The 22,605-nt window shown below is 40.6% G+C and overlaps 1 protein-coding gene across 4 annotated transcripts; it reads right to left on the bottom strand.

Moving 5' to 3' along the window:
• Positions 1 to 810: 810 nt before the first annotated feature.
• Positions 811 to 21,395, bottom strand: LOC120572284 (protein phosphatase methylesterase 1-like). Of its 4 annotated transcripts, XM_039821530.1 has the most exons (15): positions 21,213 to 21,395; positions 17,814 to 18,003; positions 17,669 to 17,726; positions 15,451 to 15,502; positions 14,147 to 14,301; positions 13,979 to 14,069; positions 13,069 to 13,134; positions 11,219 to 11,369; positions 10,027 to 10,113; positions 8,152 to 8,269; positions 6,252 to 6,296; positions 5,238 to 5,302; positions 3,333 to 3,400; positions 2,407 to 2,437; positions 811 to 1,366 (listed from the first exon to the last, which is right to left on the bottom strand). In XM_039821530.1, exons 1-14 carry the CDS (start codon positions 21,239 to 21,241, stop codon positions 2,416 to 2,418), a joined length of 1,197 nt encoding a protein of 398 aa, XP_039677464.1. In that variant the 5' UTR covers positions 21,242 to 21,395; the 3' UTR covers positions 811 to 1,366; positions 2,407 to 2,415. The 4 variants fall into 4 exon arrangements, with proteins under 4 accessions (XP_039677464.1, XP_039677466.1, XP_039677467.1 ...); XM_039821532.1 differs by lacking the exon at positions 10,027 to 10,113 and having other exon boundaries at positions 11,264 to 11,369; positions 17,814 to 18,012; XM_039821533.1 differs by lacking the exon at positions 10,027 to 10,113 and having other exon boundaries at positions 11,264 to 11,369.
• Between the last annotated feature and the right edge of the window lie 1,210 nt (positions 21,396 to 22,605).

Here is a 22,605-nt window from a genome sequence, read left to right as displayed (position 1 = left end):
CATCAAGAGTTCACCCGGAGTACCTTTAATCACTTCCTCAATTTCACTGCACACAGCTCTATTGCAACTAGCACATCCACACATACTCTAAATAAAATATTCCTACAATAGTCAACAACATGCATTTGGGATTTGTTCAGGGCAGAGAGAGGAAGTCAAAGCAAATGTAGGCCTACTTCTGGTTATCTGTAATGCAGCACTTTTTTTTGACTTGACTCAGTATTAATTGGAACAGAACAGAAACTACACAACAACAGGCAATCACAAATGGTTCATAGCTACTGTTAGATTTACAGTCAAGCTTTCAAGGTTTAAACTAGAGCAACCCGTTCTCACTCCCAACTTGTAAAATACTTACGATTGGTCTGTGGCTCTCAGCGTCAGATACCGACGCAAAAATCACCCTTTAGCGTCTGTATGGGATGCACCGGGCAGAGCAGCAGCAGTAACTAATAGTAGAGGTGTACGATTCAGAAAATGTCAAGATTCGATTCCGATATTTAGGCTCACGATTCGATTCAATATCGATTTTCGATTCAAAAACGATTCTTGATTTTAAAAAAACGATTCACAGTATGTAAATGTAGTTACTTTTCCCATATATCTGTCTTATACATCCCTTAGTACATTTAGTTTATTTAGTAACTTTTATTGTCCATATTATTCATGTGGATTTGTTATTTTATCATCCTGTTTATGATGTATATGTATGTTGTGTGTGATGTCTTTAAGCTACTGGGACCTTGAATTTCCCCTTGGGGATCAATAAAGTTTCTATATCTATCTATCTATCTATCTATCTATCTATCTATCTATCTATCTATCTATCTATCTATCTATCTATCTATCTATCTATCTATCTACCTACCTATCTTGTGATTGCAGTACTAGACATACAATAAATAGGAAATGATTTTTGTAATTCTATGAATCGATTTTGAATCGGTAGAGCTTGAATCACGATTCAAATATGAATAGATTTTTTTGCACACCCCTAACGAGTAGTATGAAAGACCGAACGTACATTTTATAACCACACACCCACGACCTTTTCCTAAACCTAACTGTCCCGTTGTCGTGCGGGACGTCAGTTAAACGTACATCCCGACCCAGTGCATCAAATAGTGGCGCCATTAGTCCCGACAGAGCGCGTCTAAATATTACTCTAAAGGAGACTTTTTGCGTCCATAACAAACGCCAAAGGCACCTGCCCAAGCGTCGCTTTTTGACGCAATGGGAGTGAGAACGTGTTGACTAGAGACGTCAGCTGCATCTGATAAAAGGAGGAGGATGAAGAATAAAAAACGGGAGGTCTGTGAAGGTCTCTGAATCTCAGAGCTCCTCTTTTGCTGGTCTGACAGAAAACCTGAGAGAGAGAGAGAAAGTGTTTAAAAAGTGAGAACCTGCAGTATTCTCTCAAAACAAACATTAAGGCCTGAAGTAGTTACCAAGAAAAATATTGCTACAGTATGTAAACTTGTAGTTGGTCAGAAAGTTCATATTTTGTCTGCAAATCATGTCCATGAAACACTGATTTTTTTCAGCTTTGAGTACTTTTACGGCTTAATTTTCCTAATAATACCGTTGTACTTCTACTTAAAGTAAAGGTACAGCTGTAAAGATTAATCAATTAGTTGTCAGGCTTTTCTCTTTTCTCTGCCCCTGTAAAGTTTAGGTGCAACACCCCGAGCCAAGTAGATGTAAATAAAAGACTTTTCTCAGATCTAATGTCTGTAGTTGGGCTTCTTCAGCTTTACGTTTTGTCATTAAGCTTTTTGACTGTAATTCATTTATTATCTGCTCTAGTTTTTCTAACGTTTTAGACACAGATACGGTGATAATAATGGTGCAAAGTGACGCAAAACTACCACAAAGGGATGCCAAATGACCAGAGACTCAAAAAAAAAAGGGAAACAAAACTGATCAAAAAGAGACACAACACCACTACAAAGAGACACAAAAAGAGACGTAAAATGTACGGGGGAAATTGCTTATTTTTTAACTTAAAATGTAACATTTGCCCAAACCCCCTGCCAAATACACGCACCAAAGTCTTCCACTGAGGGGAAACACTGGTAGTCAACTATTGAATACATCATAAATAAATCAACTATTTTGATAATGGGTTTATGTAATTTTTTTATGAAAAACAGTAGAACTTCTCTGCTTCCAGCTTGTTAAAATATGAATAGTTTCTAGTTTCTTCTCTCCTCTGTGACATTGAACTGAATATCTTTGAGTTGTGGACAAAACAAGAGATTTGAGGTTTATAAACCAAACAACTAATCTATTCCAGAAAACAATCAACAGATTAATCGACAATGAATATAATCGTTAGTTGTAGCCTTGAGTAAAGGATCTGAATACTATCAGTACTACACTGTAGGTGTTTGAACAACGTCTTACCTGCAGATCTCATCGTGTGAAAGAGTTGGCGCTGGAGAGAGAATGGAGAACATTTTTCTTAGTTTCAGGCATTTATTTTGTAAAATACATAAGTAAATCGGTGCTTTCTTAGTCTCCCTCCCCAGACCTTCCTCCACAGAGCTGCGGAGGAGGGTCTGGCTATTATTATTATAACTAATTCTATTTTTCTATCTTATACTTTATGTATATTTTTTTTCCTCCTATGTCTACTTAATGTGTATTTGTGTTATTTTTCTTTTGAGCTGCTGTAGCACAGGACTTTCCCCAGTGTGGGATTAATAAAGTCTATCTTAGTGCACACAGCATTCTGAGAAACACGTGCTCTGGTTTATTGGCATTTCTTTAAACCAATCACAATCATCATGGACGGAGCCAAGCGCTGAACGGAGCCTCGGTGCCGCTGCAAAATAGCCTCGCGAAAGAACTTGTTTTGGTGGAACGTGTATGTTCAAAAGTAGTTTTAATCGTGCAACAGAAACCTCAGATTGGACAGATAGTCTAGCTAGCTGTCTGGATTTACCCTGCAGAGATCTGAGGAGCAGTTAACAATAGTCCTCATAAACAGGGTTGAAAATTAGCACCATTTACCAGCCAAATGCTGGTAAATAGTGGCTGGTAGATTTGCTTCACTCACCAGCCAAAAAAACAATGGATATATATTGAGTGTCTTGTAAAATTTGAACATTCACTAGCCATTTGTCTGGTGGACGAAAAAGTAAATTTTGAACCCTGCTCCTAAATCCACCGGAGGTTAGAACGCCAACACAAAGGAAGAGGAAGGGGACGTACATCTGGGGGAATCTCCGGCAGCACCGGAGCGATCCCAGAAGAGGAACGTCGTGGATATAGACTAGTGCTTTCTGGATGCGAAAAGGAAAGCGCTACTGCGGACTGAATCTTTTTACCTCCTGGTTTCTCTTCTGGCTTCAGCAAACTTGTGTCTCAACAGGAAGGAGGCCACAGCTTCAGCCACCTGCACAAAGAAAACAACATAGTCATATATCAGTTCAGGCAGCAGGAATCTTAAGAGATGAGCATCTTTTAAACCGTGGCCCATAAAACAGAAAGTAAAAGTCCTGCAATTCAAAATCGTACTTGAGTAAAAGTGCTTAGCATCAAAATATACTTTCACCCTCTCCTGGGTGAAAGTCCTGTGTTTGACCCATACACCACCTCAAACAACCTCCCTCTGCAGACTTATGTCCTTTCATACTACTCGCTACGGCGACAATTCACACGTAATGTAGGTCAATGGCGGCCGAGCAACGTTGATTAACACGCTAAAAAGCGATTATGTGTCTTGATAACACGCAAAATCGGCATACGGATTGGCTTGTCGTACATACGCCACTTTATGAGATCAGTCTAGACAGATACACAACGCCTAGGCATCGGTGTCAGGACTGAAAAAGTCGCATCGGTGCATCCCTAGTTTTTTATGCTAGGCTACATAACGATGAACGTTAGTTGACGTTGGCTTCTCTGTGTTGCCAGATCTGGCGAGAGAGTTTGTTCCTGAGACAGACACCGGTCTGGAACAAAGGGCGTAACTTTGGGTTCAACATTTGGGGGGCGTTTAGATCTCCAACTATCTACAGTAGAGAGGAACCGGGACATGGGCATGACCGCATGGATTGGAAAAAGCTACAAAAATCTCGAAATATTTGTGAAAAAAAAAAACCTTAAAGAACGACAACAATGTCGGAAAAAGCGACGACAACTTTTGGGGGAAAAAAAACACAAAAAGGCAACAAAAAACTAAAAAACTTCTCAAATAAAAAGCTACAAAAACTTCTAAAAAAAAAAAGGCTACAAAACTTGAAATAAATTGTCCAAAAAATAAACTTTGAAAAAGGCGATTAAAACGTCAAAAAAATGATGTAATTTTTTTTTGGAGAAGGCGACAAAACAGCAACAAAATAAGCAGTGATTATAATTTTAATGTTTAACTTTAATGTTGCAGCTGGTAAAGGTGGAGCCCATTTTAACTGCTTTACTGCTTGGTAGATTCATCTATAATAGTCAGGGCCAGACAGGATCTGCAACGAATTAAAACAAATAAAAATAAAACTCATAATGTTAACACATCTCCACCCCGAACAAAAAAATAAACAGTCCGCTTCATTTCGCAGTTTATAATTCTGGATCGTCACTGAAAACTGTAAAAAGAAATCTGTAGATTCCATCTGTCTGATAACAATGCATCATAATGTGTTAGTTGAGCTGCACAATAACTAAGTTATCTTGTAAATGATAATTATTATAAATAGGGATGTAACGATCGGTTTAAAATGAATATAAATGTGAAAAGATTACAACTGATGGGATGAAAAATGGATCGCGATGCATTTTTTTACCATCCTAGAGTGTAACCTACTTTAGATTTTACTTCACTACGTCTTCTTAGTTTATGTATTTGAAAGTGTTGTTTTGTATTAATTTAGTGATATAACATCTGTTGTTTAAATATATATATATATATATATATATAGATAGATAGATAGATAGATAGATAGATAGATAGATAGATAGATAGATAGATAGTCATTTGTCTGCATGTCATTCTCTTATAACAATCCTGAGAAAATCATATTGTCAACTTAACTTAATTGTCAACGTGAATTAAATCGTGAGTTGAGTGTATCGTTAAATCCCTAATGATAAATGTAGTGGAATAAAAAAGTACAATATTACCCTCTGAGATGTAGTGGAGTACACATATGGAAATACTCAAGTATAGTACAAGTATCTTTAGGATTTTATTTAGTTACATTCCACCAGTGACAATGAACAGTAAACGGTTTTCTTACTTTGTCTGGTTTGTTTTCTTGCACCGCGTGTCCACAGGGTGGCAGCACCTGCATCATGAATTTACCTGGAGACAAACAGGGAGACAGGTAAACACACACACACACACACACACACACACACACACACACACACACACACACACACATATACACACATATACACACACTCTGTGAACTGTCTGTCCCACACTCACCCTCTCACACATTTTTTACGCTACACACACTCCTGTGCTGTCACTTCCAGCGTGGTTGTTGACTGACAGGAGCAGCTGTCTCTGGAGAGGAGCTGCCGCCTCAAGATGTGTGTATCTGTGTGTACACACCTGTGTGTGTGTGTGTGTGTGTGTGTGTCTTGAGAGACGTCTCTGCGCACCCTTCACCTTTAGTGAAGAAGCACACCGTGAAAAGAAAATATTCCTAATATCACGGTGTTTCTCTATGTGTGGCATTTTGTTTTTCAAAGACTACATTTCCCATCAGCCCTTCTAACTTCTCCAACCAATTGGAGCTGATAGTTTTCTGTTTTCTGGTGCCAGAAATTCTTTTAGTTGTGTTTTTTGTACCGAGGATTAGTGGTGGAAGAAGGATTTAGATCCTTTACATCAGTCACACGATGAAAATATATGTTCTGCATTCAAACCCTTACTTAAAGGGTAAATTCGGGTATTTTCAACCTATTTTCCTATGTTTTTGTGTCTAAGTGACTGATGGTAACAACAATCTCTGACATGGGTCCAGTATTAAGAGAGATCACGAGAGAAACAAGCTACAATGTAAGTTATTGGGCGATTGCGCACCTTCAATTTCCTTCCACTAAAAGTGCTGTTTTTACCGCTGACAGGCTCAGATTATTGTTCTAAGTGTCTGACAACATAATGGAAATAATCCATACAGAGATAGACCTTTGTTAAAGAGTAAGATCCTTTTTTTTAAACATAGAAACATCACCTAAAATAATCTGTCCGTATTTTACGCGACGGGAGTGAGAACGTGTTGGTCGAGTCAGCGTCTCACCTTGCATCTGGCCGATAGTCAGATCTCTGTCCAGCCGGTCGATTCCTGGAAACAGAAACTGAAATGTCAAAAAAAAAATGACTGCTTATTGTTGATATCAAAAATCTTTTCAAGGTGATATTTTACGCCAGCTCCATACAGAAGCGTAGTACTTTTTATCCAAACACACGTGTATAAACGTTATCTTGAGAAAAGCTCTTTACCGATATGATCTGTAGATGTTTGTAATGTTTTTGTTAATCATTTATTTCTCCACGTGATTTATGTACGCGAGACCGGAAGATGTCTGTTCAGGGTTCAACGTTAAGTATTTTTTTTTTCACTTGTCCGGTCGGGGCAAGGTGGCCCAAAGTAAATTTTTTAAGGCCCATATACAAATAGGTTTTGTCAGGAAAAAAAGTGTGAAAGAAAAACGCTGAGAACTTCGAAAAGAAAAGTCAAAAAGCGTAAAAAAATAGGCGGGGAAAACATTGAAAAAATATGTCAAAATGTGCAGAAAAAAGGGTTGAAAAAAGTGTCAACCCGTCAAGAAACGTAAACAAAAATGTCAAAAAAATATCGAACAAAAGTCAAGAACCTTGAAAGCGCCAAAGCGTAAAAAAATATGACGAAAAAAAAAAAGTCAAGCATCATCATTTAATTAAAGCAACACTAGAGAACATTTTGTACCTTTTTAAAATAATGTTTCCAAAATCGTTTCAGTGGTTCATCAACTCGTAACAGGGTGAACGGCACTTCTGCATTCGCTTATGGCGTTTTTCCATCACATGGTACCTGCTCGCCTCGACTCAACTTGATGCGATGTCCATTTTCCATTGCAGATTTTAGTACGGCCTCAGCGCGGCTGGTCGTCATTGCGGCGCCGCAAGTAAACTGCCGTGACCTAACGCGACACACACACACAGAACGTGGAAGGTGTGTTGTTGTCGCCACAGCCAGAAGACACATTTAGTTTCAAATGAAGCTGGAGGCAGCAAAAAAAAAAACACAGCTGGCTAAACTATTTAAAAATGGCGCGTTCGTTCAGGACCCTCTGTCGCTTTTCACCTCACCTTTTGGTATCGCCTCAGCTCGCTTGGAACCAGGGACTTTTTTTCGTAATGGAAAACCAAAAAAGGCGAGTAGAGTCGAGGTGAGTCGAGCAGGTACCATGTAATGGAAAAGCGCCATTTGCGGCCCTCTACCGGCTATAATGGCGCTACGCAAGCTTGCCAGATCGGGTAGCGGATCTGTAGTTCCAATGAGACATAATGGGACAATTCAGCTTCCAACCTGTAGGGGGACCGAAGCGGGAAAGGTTCTCCAGTGTTGCTTTAAATAATTCAACAAGCATTCTCCGACTGCGGCAAGAGAGCGATGATGTAATTTACGATACGATGATATCACCAACGGGCAACTGGGTTGTTATATTTACTCGCCCAAAGTGGCGTTTTACTTGCCCCGGGCCATCGGGCGACCCTTAAAGGTGCTGTAGGTAGGATTGTGAAGATCCAGGATTTAGCCAAAGAATTTGAACATCAACAACGTCTCAGTCCCTGCCCCCATTTCCGCTGAAGCCCAAAACGGTCTCCTAAGCCCCTCCCCCCACAAGGGAGAATGAATGCGTGTGCATGAGCAGTGATTGACACGCAGTTAGACACCCCCCCCCCCCTGGCCCTGATTGGTGCATCTGAACAGGGAGCAGTTGGATTTTTGCAAATCACACTACAGGCTGTAGGTGGAGCCAGAGGAGCCAGATTCATGTAGTTCTACTGGAACATAGGGTCAGTTTCAGCAGATATGACAGAAAGTTAGTTTCATAAGGCTTACCTACTGCACCTTTAACGTTAAACCCTGCTGTGTCTTGGCAGAAATAAAATAAAACTAACTAAACTAACTATACAGGTTTTGAAATACCTACCGGCCAATAGCAGGAGTTTGGGCAGGTTGCAAGCCAGGAAGAGGTTGGAGGTTCCTCTAAACCATCCGTCCCAATACTTCTCTGACTTTGACAGGTCGATACGCCACATGTACACACTCTTAAACATAGATACACACCGTGGTTCATTAATGATCTTTGTAATAAAACAGACAATAGGACAACAACAAAAAAACACGAAGACATTCGTGTGCATTTGAGATACAGGAAATTAAAGAATTGGAACAAATCAAGTTATACTGTCTGCTTGTTTTAGGTTTATAGACTGTAAATAATTGTGCTTTGAGGCCTCGAGTTTGGCAATTTGTCCGTCATCTTGGTTTTTTGAATGTGACAGTGTTTGACGAGAGAGGGTGGAGCTGGGGAGGATGACTCAGCTAAACCAGAGAGGCTGGAGCTGGAGAGGATGACTCAGCTAAACCAGTGTTGTTTATGGTTTCATGGCGCTAAACGCTAAAGTGGGAAAGTTGCCGATTTTCACCCCCTGAGGCGAGTCATCCAGCGGAGATTTACCGGCAAAGTAACTAGGGCTGTGTATTGGCAAGAATCTGGGCGATATGATACGTATTACGATACATGGTTACGATTCAATATATTGCAATATATTGCGATAATGTGCATAAGGCGATATATTGGGATTTCTTTTTTAAGTATAATTTTAGAAATTCTAATATTTAAAAAAAGACACGATGTTCATAAAGTCAAAGAAGATTACTTTAGGTAAACAATTCAGTACACAGAAAATCAAACTGCCAGTTTGGGATTGTGGTTCCCAGGTTCTTAGTGAGCTAATGTTTATATGCTAAAGTAGGCCAAAGTTCAGCCATAGCTACATTGTTAGCTTCTAGCAAAAAGTCAGGCACTGTTAGGCACTGTTAGGCCCTGTTAGGTCTTGCCTGGCACTGTTAGTTACTGTTAGACACTGTTAGACACTGTTAGGCACTGTTAGGTACTGTTAGGTCTTGCCTGGCACTGTTAGTTACTGTTAGACACTGTTAGACACTGTTAGGCACTGTTAGGCACTGTTAGGCGCTGTTAGGCACTGTTAGGTCCTGCCAGGCACTGTTAGTTACTGTTAGACACTGTTAGGCACTGTTAGGCACTGTAGGACACTGTTAGACACTGTTAGTTACTGTTAGACACTGTTAGTTACTGTTAGACACTGTTAGTTACTGTTAGACACTGTTAGTTACTGTTAGACACTGTTAGACACTGTTAGGCACTGTTAGGCACTGTTAGGCGCTGTTAGGCACTGTTAGGTCCTGCCAGGCACTGTTAGTTACTGTTAGACACTGTTAGGCACTGTTAGGCACTGTAGGACACTGTTAGACACTGTTAGTTACTGTTAGACACTGTTAGGCCCTGTTAGGTCCTGCCAGGCACTGTTAGTTACTGTTAGACACTGTTAGACACTGTTAGGCACTGTAGGACACTGTTAGACACTGTTAGTTACTGTTAGACACTGTTAGGCCCTGTTAGGTCCTGCCAGGCACTGTTAGTTACTGTTAGACACTGTTAGACACTGTTAGGCAAGTACACTAGTGGTGCGTCTCAGCATAGCCATCTAGCGGTAGGGGGTTTAAACACAAGATAAACATAAAACACTGTCTTACATGAATATTTTTGCACATAAAACTAAAAGTTTTTTTTAAATCGATATTGCTTTTTTGAAAATCTATATAGTATTGCTATGCAAAATATCGCGATACTCAAGTGTATCGATTTTTTTTCTTACTCCCCTAAAAGTAAATAACTTTTTGATGCCCTGGCCAAGTTGGCGGGTAGATGTAAAAATCCATCGGCCAAGCATCTTTTTACCGGTCAAAATATAAAATTGTTGTTGTTTTTTAATCATACATCACCAAACTTTCTGTTTGTTGTTGTGAGTCCGGCTGGTTCATCTTCTGTTTTCATCGTGCTTTCTTTTGGAAGACTGGCTGACTCCTGCCAAAAAATGGCCACATACTGGCTAATTAATTAGCCTGAGGTAAACGCTAGCTATCAGTAAACAGAAGTGATGTGGTGGCTGGCGTCTGGTGTGTGCGGGTGTGTTTGTGTCAGTGTGTGTTTGTGTCAGTGTGTGTTTGCGTCAGTGTGTGTTTGCGTCATTGTTTGTGTGTTTGTGCGTGCTCTGATGTGGAGACAGCGGAGGAACAGATTTTTAGCGATTTCACCAAAATAAAGACTGAAAAAAACAGAATTTTGGTTCAAACATTAACTCGCCATCGCCATTTACTCACCAAACTGAAAATTTGGCGCATGTACGGCAGTACAGAAAATCCGCAAACTTTCCCTTAAGTTACCGCTAGCTGGCGTGGTTGGCAGAGCGCTGAACAACAAGACATTTCCAGGCGACAAAAAATGTTCCGGTTAACTTTGATGAAGTACAATCACACAGTGAGAGAGTCAAAGTTCAAGTTCAGGTCTATTTTAAAGCTGTAGTGCGTTGTTTCTGTCGCCCCCATGAGGAATTCTAAGTAATGACAACAAAACTGTCGGCGCATCCACGTTGCTAGTAGCCAAGGAGGACACGGAGGATTAAAAAAAACACGATGGACTCTTCAGAAGAGGTCAGTATCTTCGCTCGAGGTTCTGCGCGGGAAAGTCGCCGGACGACACAATCTTCTGAACATAGTCACGCTGACAAATACAGAGAGAGTTGTGTGGAGCTGATAGTCTTAAAGGTGCTGTAGGTTGGATTGTGAAGATCCAGGACTTAGCAATTTTTTTTTAACATCAACAACTTCTCAGTCCCTCCCACCATTTCCGCTAAAGTCCAAAACGGTCTCTCCTAAGCCCCTCCCCCCACAACAGAGAATGAATGCGTGTGCATGAGCAGTGATTGACACGCAGTTAGACACCCCCCCCCCCCAGCCCTGATTGGTGCATCTGAACAGGAAGTGGTGGATTTTTGTAAATCGCACTATAGGCTGTAGGTGGTGCCAGAGGAGCCTCCACAGTGCCGTGGTTATGAATGAATTGCATATGTTTTACGTGGCATTTTAGTTTGTTGCATTTTTACTTTGAATTACTTATTGTATTCCTTTACCATCAGTTGTTCCTCGCTGTTGTTTTTGCCTTCGCTGAGGCTCACCTCTGAGGCGGCATTTTCTTTGTCGTTGACGTATTTCTGATCGTAGAACTCTTCGTTACTCTCGACGACCACGTCGGTCACCGGGCTGGCCACCTCCACCTCACATCTAATAAAGCCAGAAGTGAGAGGAGAAAGGAAATGATACAAAGCAAGTTTGGGTGAGTTTAGTTGGCCAAAGTCAAGTTTGGTTCTGATGTAATAATCTGTTATATACAGTACAGGCCAAAAGTTTGGACACACATTCTCATTCAATGCGTTTCCTTTTTATTTTCATGACTATTTACATTGTAGATTCTCACTGAAAGCATCAAAACTATGAATGAACACATATGGAATTATGTACTTAACCAAAAAGTGTGAAATAACTGAAAACATGTCTTATATTTTAGATTCCTCAAAGTACCCACCCTTTGCTTTTTTATTAATAAGGGAAAAAATTCCACTAATTAACCCTGACAAAGCACACCTGTGAAGGTAAAACCATTTCAGATGACTACCTCATGAAGCTCATTGAGAGAACACCAAGGGTTTGCAGAGTTATCAAAAAGCAAAGGGTGGCTACTTTGAGGAATCTAAAATATAAGACATGTTTCGTATTTTCACACTTTTTGTTAATATTTTTATATAATTCATTCATTTATTGATAGAAATCTACAATGTAAATAGTCATGAAAAAAAAAAGAAACACAATGAATGAGAAAAGGTGTCAAAAACCTGACTTATTGTCGATAATCTTTTTTTTCTTTGTCTTTACATCTAAGAATACAGAACCTAATGTGATATAAAATACCGTAAACTCTCAAATTTGTGTGCCGCGGGCCGCTGTGGACTTGTGACAGTCCCGCAAGCGGTTTCAGGAAAGTGGCTGTGTGTGTCCGACAATGCACAGAACATCAACACCGGTACAAGCCTACAGCTGTCCGCGGACACGGAGTGCGGAGAGTGTGTCAGAGCCTCCTGGACAGGGGGAACTGAGACTCCGTTTCCTGCTTGCAACGGTTAATGATCGCTTAACATTTAATTTCATTGTGCTTTCTTTTCGAAGGCTGGCTGCCAAAAAAATCTAACCTGGTTGACACCAGACCCTTCTCAGTTGTAACTGAGAGTGGGTCTGGGAAAGGTTCATTCACAGCCCATTTCCAAAGAGGCCGTCACCAATGGACACCGCTCAAATGCCTCTGGGCGCATTTGGATAGACCTAAAACCAATCAGACCAACAATCCGGGTGACGCTGCGCTTCAGTGGCCGTCATGTTGAATGTAAACAAAAAGCTGCTTGCCGTATCTTCATCGTGTATTGGCTCAACGGTTGTGATTGGTGCCTCGATTTGGAAAAATTGGAAATGGGCTTGAATGGGCTCTCGGCCAGACTGACTTGCAGAGCAAATCTTAAATTTGCCGGAAGTTCGTCAGGGCTTACCCAGGCTACCAAAAATCGCCACTTACTAGCTAATTAATTAGTCTGAGGTAAACGCTAGCTATCAGTAAACAGAAGTGACGTGGTGGCTGGCATTCCGGTGTGTGCACGCCAGTGTTTGTGTTTCGGCCCGCTCCCGCAAAGCTCCGACATGCAGACAGCAGAAGAAAGTAGCTGCAGCTTCACCAAAGTGAAAACACCTGAGATTTACTCACCAAACGGAAAATTGACCTGCATTTGGCGACTGGTGAGTGTTTATTTCGGACTCTGTTCATCCACCCATGTATTTTTTTTTTCCCCCACTGGCTTGTATTTGAGACCCGGCTTTCATTTGAGACGAAATACGATACAGTTTCAACAAAAAATTTAACCAATCAGAGCCAGCCTACCTTTTGATCTGACCAACCATTGAGACTCGGGCAGCTTCCAGGTTCCTGATTTGCCCGCTCTTGACGCTGAAAGGATAAAGAAAAAGACTTGTTGGTGGTCCAGTTTGGAGCTGAGCTTTGTGAGTGGAGCCAGTGGTTGAAGGCTCTGTAGTCTCACATTGCCAGCTCTATCTCCACAGCGCTGTGGAGTAAGGTCTGGCTACAACACCGATGTGTTCTGGAATAAAAGAAAGAAGAAAAAAAAAAACTCTCCGGACGCAGTGAAATAGGGCAGGAACTTGTTTAGGTGGAACATTTTCACACCGCAAAAGACAACGCTGCATACAGTATTAAATGAAGTTAACTGTTGACACAATACAGTAACGTGACCTATTTAAATTAGCTGATACATGGTTAAACCTCATTGGCTCTTACCAGTGTATCTCTGTGTGTACTTCGTCCACAACAATCCCACCAATCAGTCCCAAAACGTCCCAGTTAGACAGGAAATGCCCATAACATATTATTTGTAAATCTTTACAATCATTCCCCGAAAGAACCATGCAGGCCTGCCTTGTTGCACCGTCCACATTTTCTTCAAAACTTGATATTGTGTAGTGTAGTGTAGCCTGATGGCTCAAAGTTTGAAGAGTACAGAGTTTGAGAATGGCAACACACAGAGCGTATACTTTTGCGGGTTGCAAATGTTCCCCCAAAACAAGTTCCTTACCGAGACTATTTTGCAGAGCCACCATTGCTGCGTCCGGAGCTTAGCGCCGCCCAGGACGATTGTGATTGGTTTAAAGAAATGCAAACTACCCAGTGTCCCCCCCCATCTGAGAATGCATCTGTGGTGTAGCCAGACCTTCCTTCACAGTGCTGTGGAGATAGAGCTGGCAGAGCGAAACTACATTGGGCCTTAAATGCTCACCTCCACTCTATAGCGTGGTCCATGGACTTGAAGGACTTTGGTCTTCCTTTCAAGAAGTTCTGTATGCTATGGAGTGCCTCCGTTGCACTGCCTTCAGGAGAAAAAAGAAGCCCAGTGAAGTAGATATTTGTAAACATAAAAAAAAAAATAATGAAAACCCGTTCTCACCTTCCACGACGTCTATAGCCACCAGGCCCACAGTGGTCGGTAGCAGCATGTTGCTGGCTGTATGCACTGCGATCGCCCCGCCAACGCCGTGGCCAATCAGGACGATGGGGGGAGGAGCTTCACCGTAGCAGGCTCCAATCACATTGGCTATATCGCTGAAAGGGGCGGAGCAAACAGTGGTAGAAGCAGATAGTCACTCAAGAACTACCCTCTTTAGTTTGCAGGGCGAAGAGCTTAACAGTGACCGCCCACCTTTTGAACGGCTCTGGTTCCGGCAGTAATTTTCCCCGTTCACCATCTCCGTTTACGTATTATTAAACGCTGATATACAGAGTTTTAAGCCTGGAACCAAGCCCACCAACTACGAGATAAATCTGGCCCATGAAAACGTTTGATTTGGCGCAAAAGGACATTTTAAAAACCGCAAAGAAGGCAAAGGTATAAGACTTCGTACAGCAACTATCAACTATCATAGATTTCAGTGGTAGCAGCTAGTGGGTTTCGTGTGTTTGCGGTAAACTTTTCCATGGTAACAACGACCTCCTCCAATCAGAGACATTGCTGTTATGATTAGAATTGTGGGTAGTGTAGTATCCATGACAATGCGAATATAATGTGTTTTTCTTAAAATGAGGTTGATTTCATGGTGCCATGTCATTTCTCCGATGCTCCATTGTCTCCATTGACCTCTAAATAACTTGAAAAATTCCCTTTGGTCCTACAGCCCAGTAGTCAGACGTACACCAGCGATATTACAAATCCCTCTAAGGCCACGCCAAGACCCGCCCTTCAATAGCATTTATCGGACAGGCGTCCATGCTCACGCAAGGTAACCTAACCCCATTTGTTCAGGTCCTATCCCCTGACCAATCGGCTAACCTAACCTTAACCACTTGAGGTCAAATGCCTAACACCAACCAATCGAGCTGATTAGTAGGGCGGGTCTTGGTGTGGCCATAGTGGGATTTGTAATTTCGCCACCAAAGGGAATTTTTCGGGTTATTGAGAGGTCGGAGAAATGGGCAGTCCTCGATTTCATACGGACTTCTAGCTTCTACAGAGGCAGAAACATTCGCTTCACATCCTCGGAGCTCGTAGTCAGTCTGCCTCGGATGGTTTTCACTCGGAGCGTATCGGCCATAATATCTGAACTTCTATCTTATTCTGATCATCTAAATCCTTATAGAGAAAATGAATGGGAATTTTACTTTCAAAACCCCACTGTTGAGCTTGATTGTTGTTAATTTGAGGTACAAGGATTCATGGAAGCTGGAAATTTGTGTTTGTGTTTCGCATGCTGTTACCTGGACATGGTTTGAGTTGAGAAGTCGTCTGATTGGCGGACCAGGGTATCACCTTAAAAGAGATTAAAAAAAAAAGAAAAAATCCTCATAATGACTTGACTCAAAGTGCTCTACACTAAAACCAGACATGGAGACTGATAAAGGGCCCTATTTTAACGATTTAAGTGCACGGCGCGAAGCGCCTTATGCAGGTGTGTTTAGGGCATGTCCAAATCCACTTTTGCTAGTTTGATGGCGGAAAAAATGGTCCGTGCGCCGGGTGCATGGTTCAAAAGGGTTGTACTTAGTGTCTTCATTAATTCATAGGTGTGTTTTGGGCGAAACGTGCAATAAATCAATCAGAGTGTCATCTCCCATTCCCTTTAAAAGCCAGGCGCGTTTGGACCTTGGAGCATTGCTGTTATGATGGAGGATTTGCACCATTATGTTTTTATTTTTAATCTTCTGCATGTGTGTGTAACAAGCATAGTGTGCACGAGTCAATAGACGCATTTTACTTATTTGCTGTTAAAATAACAATGAAATGCTGCGCTATTGACTTTAGACCAGTTTTTGTCTCAAGATAACAATACGCCCAGAATGCACCTGAACACACTTCCCTGTAAGACCAGCACGCCCATGGGCGCATACATGGGTGCAGGTGCATTTGTTATTTTAATGACGCGGGCGCTGGAAGGGAAATTGACAACTGCGTCGGTCTTAAACTAGCAAAGACACTTGAGTCTGGCCTTGCGCTGCGCTGCGCCGTGTGCAAGATAGGGCACGAAATGTATTTAATGTTTAAGCAGGTAGACCTTTCTCATCTATTTTGTGGCAGAGAAGCTTGGTCCACGGTATGCTTGTTTTACAACAGTAATAGTCTTCAGTGACACATAAACACAGTGCCCTGTAAATAGTTATATGGATAAAACGAAGCTTCAATGCAAAGAATTTGCATCTATGATTTTTATTAATCCAGTTTCTCAAGGAATCATTTCAGACAGAGTCAAAAAAACAAGAATGCGAGTCTATTTTACCCATCACTGCTGTCGTCCAAATGGACTAATCCATTTCAGAACCACTGACACCAACACAACTTCAACAAAATCAACTTCTTTGCATGTATGTTGTTGCATCTATATTTCTCCCAAAGTTGTCTAAATGACCAAAAACATGGGGTCTTTCACACCGGCCTCATTTACTTTGGTTGAATCGCACCAGAGTTTGCTTTCCCCCTTTGGTGCGGTTCATTTGGGCAGCTGTGAATGCATCAGTCGCACTTGGATGCACTCCAAAAGCGAACAAAACATGCGCAATGTCTGATTATTTATATGAAATGAGCTGCTTTGACCATGGAGATGCAGGAAATATGCACTAGTCCACAACACAGGACCTTCTTCCTGTGTTTACTTTCTTGCTCCCGCCCCCAAGACATTTCTGACCAATAAGGAGAGTGAGCGTTCTTGCGTTTCTAGTGACGCATCTTTCGTAAGCTTGGATGTTTCTCCATGTGAAACGAAACCGATCCGAAGGGTACATCGCTCTAAGTTTATGAACTCATGAATTGATTCAGACCACAGCAAACAAAAACAAAAACTAGCCTGGTCCTACCAGACTCTGGTACATTTCATTTGTACAGAGAGTCTGGCCACTCTCCATTGACACGTGTTACCTTCCTTGAAGTTTAAAACTATTGGATCTGCCCAGAGCCACTCTAACAAATCGCTAACGTTTGATCGTGACGTTGGCTTAGCATCGCTAGCGCTAGCCTTAGCCAACTCCTTCACCACTAACGGAGCGAGCTGGAAAATCAAACTGTTCCTGAACCCCCGTGGGGGAGGAGGGCCACAACATCATGGCCACCAACACAGCTCAGTAAAGATTGTTCTTGCTCGGGCTTTAACTTCTGGATATTCGGCAGTGTTGCCACAACGCACCGAATGGCTTCGCTCGCATCTTTCTCCGCTCTCCATTACGGAACTACAACTCAAACTAGCACACAACTTCAACATCATCGTTCTCAGCCACTCCCTCTGTTCACTGATTGGACCGGTAAAGATTTGACCGGAGAAAACCCAAGAATATACCGCAAACCCAGATGGAGTAGTGAAGGAAAATGAAAATTGAGCGGAAGTACGTAGAAGGGCGGAGCCAGGCTAGTTGTGGTATGATGAGACTAAGGAAAAGCCAGGCTGCAAACAAACTATGGGTGTTAAAAAAACTCCCTAAAATTCTTTACCGTGACCCCTCAGGTCCATGGCGAGTACCCTGCAGGTCACTCTGCTGGCGATCGCTGTCTGCAACACAGAAAAACACAGACATCAGGACGTAGTCGCCATCGATCGATCGAGCGATCGGTTGGCTGACTGGAGCTGGATACTCACGGTGAAGACGGCCCAGGACAGAGCCGAGTGTCCTCCACCGTGGAGCAGAACCAGCAGCGGTCCGTCGTTTCCCGCTTTATAAATCCTGAAGACGTCTCTGCTGTCGGCCGGCCCCACGCTCACGTCCTCCATCTGGTCAAAATATTCCCGCCAGGACACTGGCGAGTAGTCCAGCTTACAGCCGACCTCACTGGTCGACATGTAGACAGAAACACACACCGTATACATTTAGCAAGAATACACATTCTGCTAACCCAGTTCCAGTTCGTAGGAGAGCTTAATAACATTATCTTTTTCCAGTTTATATTAGGGTTGCCAATTGAACCATGAACTTGTTGTTGAAATTGAAATGTAACTTTTTTTGGCGCTTTTTCAGACGTTTTGATGCTTTTTTTAATGCTTTTTTTAAATTCATAGTCAATAAACCTAATTTATATGACATTAAACCTCATTTTTTAGTTTAAAAAAAGCAGAAATTATGAATTATTTTGACTAATAGTTTAGATCAGAGGATGTTGATTCAATCACAGTTTATGTCAAAGTTTTGTCAGCAGAGAATATACGAATTCATAGGCGTAATTTACGGAGGGGGATGGGGGTTACGACCCTCCCAATAATCAAAACGGGCCAGTGTTTGAAGGAATAAAAGAGGGAGACACTGCTGGAAAACTTTTTGAAAAAATCCTAGTTTGCACGGCTGGAAGTAAACGGGAATATTAGTGAAATATTCACTTTCATTAGCTGTGTAAACAGCTCAGTCTGAATATTGTCTTTTTGGGAAGAAGGTCGTAATATTATGTGCATTTCATTTAAGCTTTTCTTAAGTATAATTCAATTTTATTTTATTTCAAGTGCAATATCACCATAAGACATGGTCTCAAAACACTGTACAACAGGGAATTCAGTAGAAGTTAGGATAACAAATAAAAAAAATACATTAAAATCATAGTGGATATATAGGTATAGGTACATGAAAATGAAATGAAAAGTGGTACATGGGTAAAAACAAAAGATAGAGGAAGTCATAATGATGGTCCATAAGTTTTGATTTAAAAGTGGTGATAGAGCTGGCTACTCTGACATACAACAGAAGGTTATTCCAGAGGTGGCCTGCCGATATCTTTTTGATTTCTAAAAGATTGGTACCCAGGGGGTGGAGTGGTTGTGCGGGGTATAGGGGTTAATCAGTTCGGCTAGGTATGAGGGTGCAAGGCCATTCAACGATTTTTAGGTTAAAAGGAGGATTTTAAAATCTGTTCTTGCTTGTATGGGTAGCCAGTGGAGTGAGGTTAAGACAGGAGTTACAGTCATGTGAAAAAATTAAGACACCCATGCTAAAGTTGACTAAAAAGAAGAATACAAAAATCATCTTTTGCAAATTGATCTTAATGCCTTAATTAAAAAAATGAAGAAAAATCCAATCTTTAAGGACACCAATTTTGTGGGGTACTTTCCATAAAATCATCTCTCAATGTAAATCAAACCAGCTATTAGGTTAACCGACATAAAACCATGCCACTCTTTAGGTATGGTGAACGGTATGTGATGATGTGGGGGTATGGTGAAGGGTATGTGATGATGTGGGGGTATGGTGAAGGCTATGTGATGATGTGGGGGTATGGTGAAGGCTATGTGATGATGTGGGGGTATGGTGAACGGTATGTGATGATGTGGGGGGTATGGTGAAGGGTATGTGATGATGTGGGGGGTATGGTGAACGGTATGTGATGATGTGGGGGGGCTATTTTAATTCCAAAGACCAAGGGAGCTTTATCAGGATGCATAGTATCCTGATCCATGAAATAACTGACCTTTAAAAATAAAAATCTGCCTACATCTATGGGAATTTAACATAGGGGTGTACTCACTTATGCCTCCTGTATTTTAAGGAAGATCATTTATTTATTCCCGATACATTATTCATTCACAAAGAAAATTGGTGTCCTTAAAGGTTGGATTTTTCCAAATTTTTGTAATTAAGGCATTAAGATCAATTTCAAAAGATGACTTTTTTATTCCTCTTTTTAGTCAACTTTAGCACGGGTGTCCTAATTTTTTCACATGACTGTATGTGGTCATATCTCCTGGCCCTTGTCAGTACCTTGGCTGCTGCATCAGTTGAGTCTGAGAGAAATTCTGACATCGTCCTTCCTTGTGAGTGCAGTTACTCCGAATTAAGGCCATTTAATGTAATATCTGTCACTACTCTGTGTTCAAAAAGAAATTCCTGCACACATTTCTCACATCCGCATTTGGTTTATCGGTTGACATTTCGGTCCCAGGGAACAAGACCCGTGGCTCGGCCGAAACGTTGACCAATAAACCAAATGCAGAAGTGAGAAGTGAATTTTATTTTGAAATTGGATCTTCGAGGGTTTTAGTTCTCTGACCAGAAATGAGAAGAGCGAGTGGTGCATGTGTTGCTTGTCTGTCCATCCTGTTGTCCGTATAGGCGTAATTTACACAAGAATTTGGGACATTTTTTTATGTTTTGGTTGATTTTTTTTTTTTATGAGGTTTTTGTTGCTTTTTTCAAGGTTTTTGTTTTTTGAAGGTTTATTTTTCAAAGTTTTTTTTTGCTTCTTTCTTGAGTTTTGAGTCTTTCTTTCAGTTTTTTGTGTGTGTTTTGTCCTCTTTTTCTTTTTTTGGAAAGTTTTTCCAACATCTGTTGCTTTTTGCTGATTTTTTTTTTCAAATGTTTTTCCAAAGTTTTTGACGCTCCTTTCAGCGTTTTTGTCTATTTTTTTCTGTTTTTCTCACTTTTTTCTGGACAATTTTTACCAAACTTTTGTTGCCTTTTATGAGATTATTTCCCTATTGTATTTTAGCCCTTTTAAAAAAAAGAAAATCTCATTTTTTTAATGTTTTGTTGCTTCTTTTTTTTTAAATAAGGTTTTTGTTGATTTTTTTCAAGTTTTTTTTGGGACATTTTTCTGTTTTTGGTCACCTTTCTAGAGGTTTATGTTGCCTTTTTTCATTTTTTTTCCCATAGTATTTTAGCCCTTTTTTAAAACTTTTTTTCTCATTTTTTTCCAGTTTTTTTTTCTTCAATTGTTTTAATGTTGCTTTTTCATGATTTTATCTTTTCTCTACGTTTTTGTCGCCTTTCTGGAGGTTTATTTTTCTGAGTTTTTGTTGCCTTTTTTTTTAGGTTTTTTTACATAGTATTTTAGCCCTTTTTTTAAAACATTTTTTTCCAGTTTGTTTTCTATATATTCTATAATATTTTTTTGTCACTTTTCTCGATATATGCAGATATGTCCCGGGACCTCTCTAGACAGTTGGAGATCTCGCCCCTTGTAGACCCAGAGCTATAGGCCCGTGCTGTTGTCACTAATCTGCCTGAACGTGAGACCAGAACCAGAAAGTCTCTCCGGTTGTTTTGAAGCGGTGACTTACTGCTCGGTGTCGAAGCTCTCCTCCCACATGCTGCCTCTCAGCAGGAAGCCGTCCCAACGTCAGCTGCTTATCTTCAAACTGTCTCGCAGGTTTTTCGTTAAAATATTACACTACGCAGCTTCCCTGTCCGCTGTGCCGCGCGTCCATCCAGCAAATAACAGAACCGACTGCTGGTCTGAGCACAAACACATTGTGTGACACTACGGAGTCAGCTGTTGTTGGCAGGTGTCCGATTGGCTGAAGAGACAAAAAAGACGAGACTCTTTCATCCCTGAATGCGTCTGTCGGGCTGCAGTTACTATAGAAACATGTTGGGAGGATTACTGACATCTGATGGGACGTGGATGGTACTTTTAGTCAAGAAAGATAGAAAACAAGAATCAAATGAACTAGGAAACAAGGAAAGAAAGAAAGAAAGAAAGAAAGAAAGAAAGAAAGAAGCAACCAGAGACAAGGACAGAAAGAAACAAAGAAAGAAAGAAGGAAAGAAAGAAACAAGGAAAGAAAGAAGCAACCAGAGACACGGACAGAAAGAAAGAAAGAGAGAGAGAGAAAGAAAGAAACAAGGAAACAAGGAAAGAAAGAAGCAACCAGAGACAAGGAAAGAAAGAAGCAACCAGAGACAGAAATAAAGAAAGAAAGTGAACAAGGAAAAAAAAAAAAAAAAAAAAAAAAAAAAAAAAAAAAAAAAAAAAAAAAAAAAAAAAAAAAAAAAAAAAAAAAAAAAAAAAAAAAAAAAAAAAAAAAAAAAAAAAAAAAAAAAAAAAAAAAAAAAAAAAAAAAAACAAAGACAGAAAGAAAGAAGGAAAGAAGGTAAAGAAACAAAGACCGAAAGAAAGAAGTAAAGAAAGAATGAAACAAGGACAGAAAGAATGAAACAAGTAAAGAGAGAATGAAATAAAGGAAGAAAGGAGAGAGAGAAACAACAGTAGAAATAAATGAATAAAGAAGTACTTTGACTCAACTCACTTTTATTTACAGACCTCTCAGCCCAAAGTGTTCACACAACAAAATGAAAACAGAAAACTGAACGTGACCAAGATGAACACGTACGTATTGAGCAAATCTAAAAGTTACAACAATAAGACTAGAATATAAATCTCAAGAAGAAGAAGAAGAATAAACTGGATAAAATGACCACCAGGGTTTCAATGATTAACACGTATAACCAGGTCCATCACTCACACAGTTATCGTTTAATCCCTCTCGGGGAAATTAGAAAGATATACAGTACAGGCCAAAAGTTTGGACACACCTTCTCATTCAATGCGTTTCTTTTTCATGACTATTTACATTGTAGATTCTCACTGAAGGCATCAAAACTATGAATGAACATATATCGAATTATGAAAAAGTGTAAAATAACTGAAAACGTCTTATATTTTAGATTCTT

This window comes from Perca fluviatilis, chromosome 14, assembly GCF_010015445.1.
Source record: "Perca fluviatilis chromosome 14, GENO_Pfluv_1.0, whole genome shotgun sequence".
In the NCBI taxonomy this organism is placed as follows: Eukaryota; Metazoa; Chordata; class Actinopteri; order Perciformes; family Percidae; genus Perca; species Perca fluviatilis.
Note: the sequence above shows the minus strand (reverse complement) of the source record. Positions and strands in the feature narration are given on the sequence as shown.

What these genes read in the sequence shown, in the direction of transcription:
- LOC120572284 (XM_039821530.1), bottom strand. Translation starts at nt 21,241, where the DNA reads ATGTGGGAGGAGAGCTTCGACACCGAGCA. An exon ending in GGCTATAGACGTCGTGGAAG is followed by an intron (nt 14,070 to 14,146) that starts GTGAGAACGGGT and finishes TTTCTCCTGAAG; the next exon opens with GCAGTGCAACGGAGGCACTC. An exon ending in AAGAAAACAAACCAGACAAA is followed by an intron (nt 3,401 to 5,237) that starts GTAAGAAAACCG and finishes TTCTTTGTGCAG; the next exon opens with GTGGCTGAAGCTGTGGCCTC.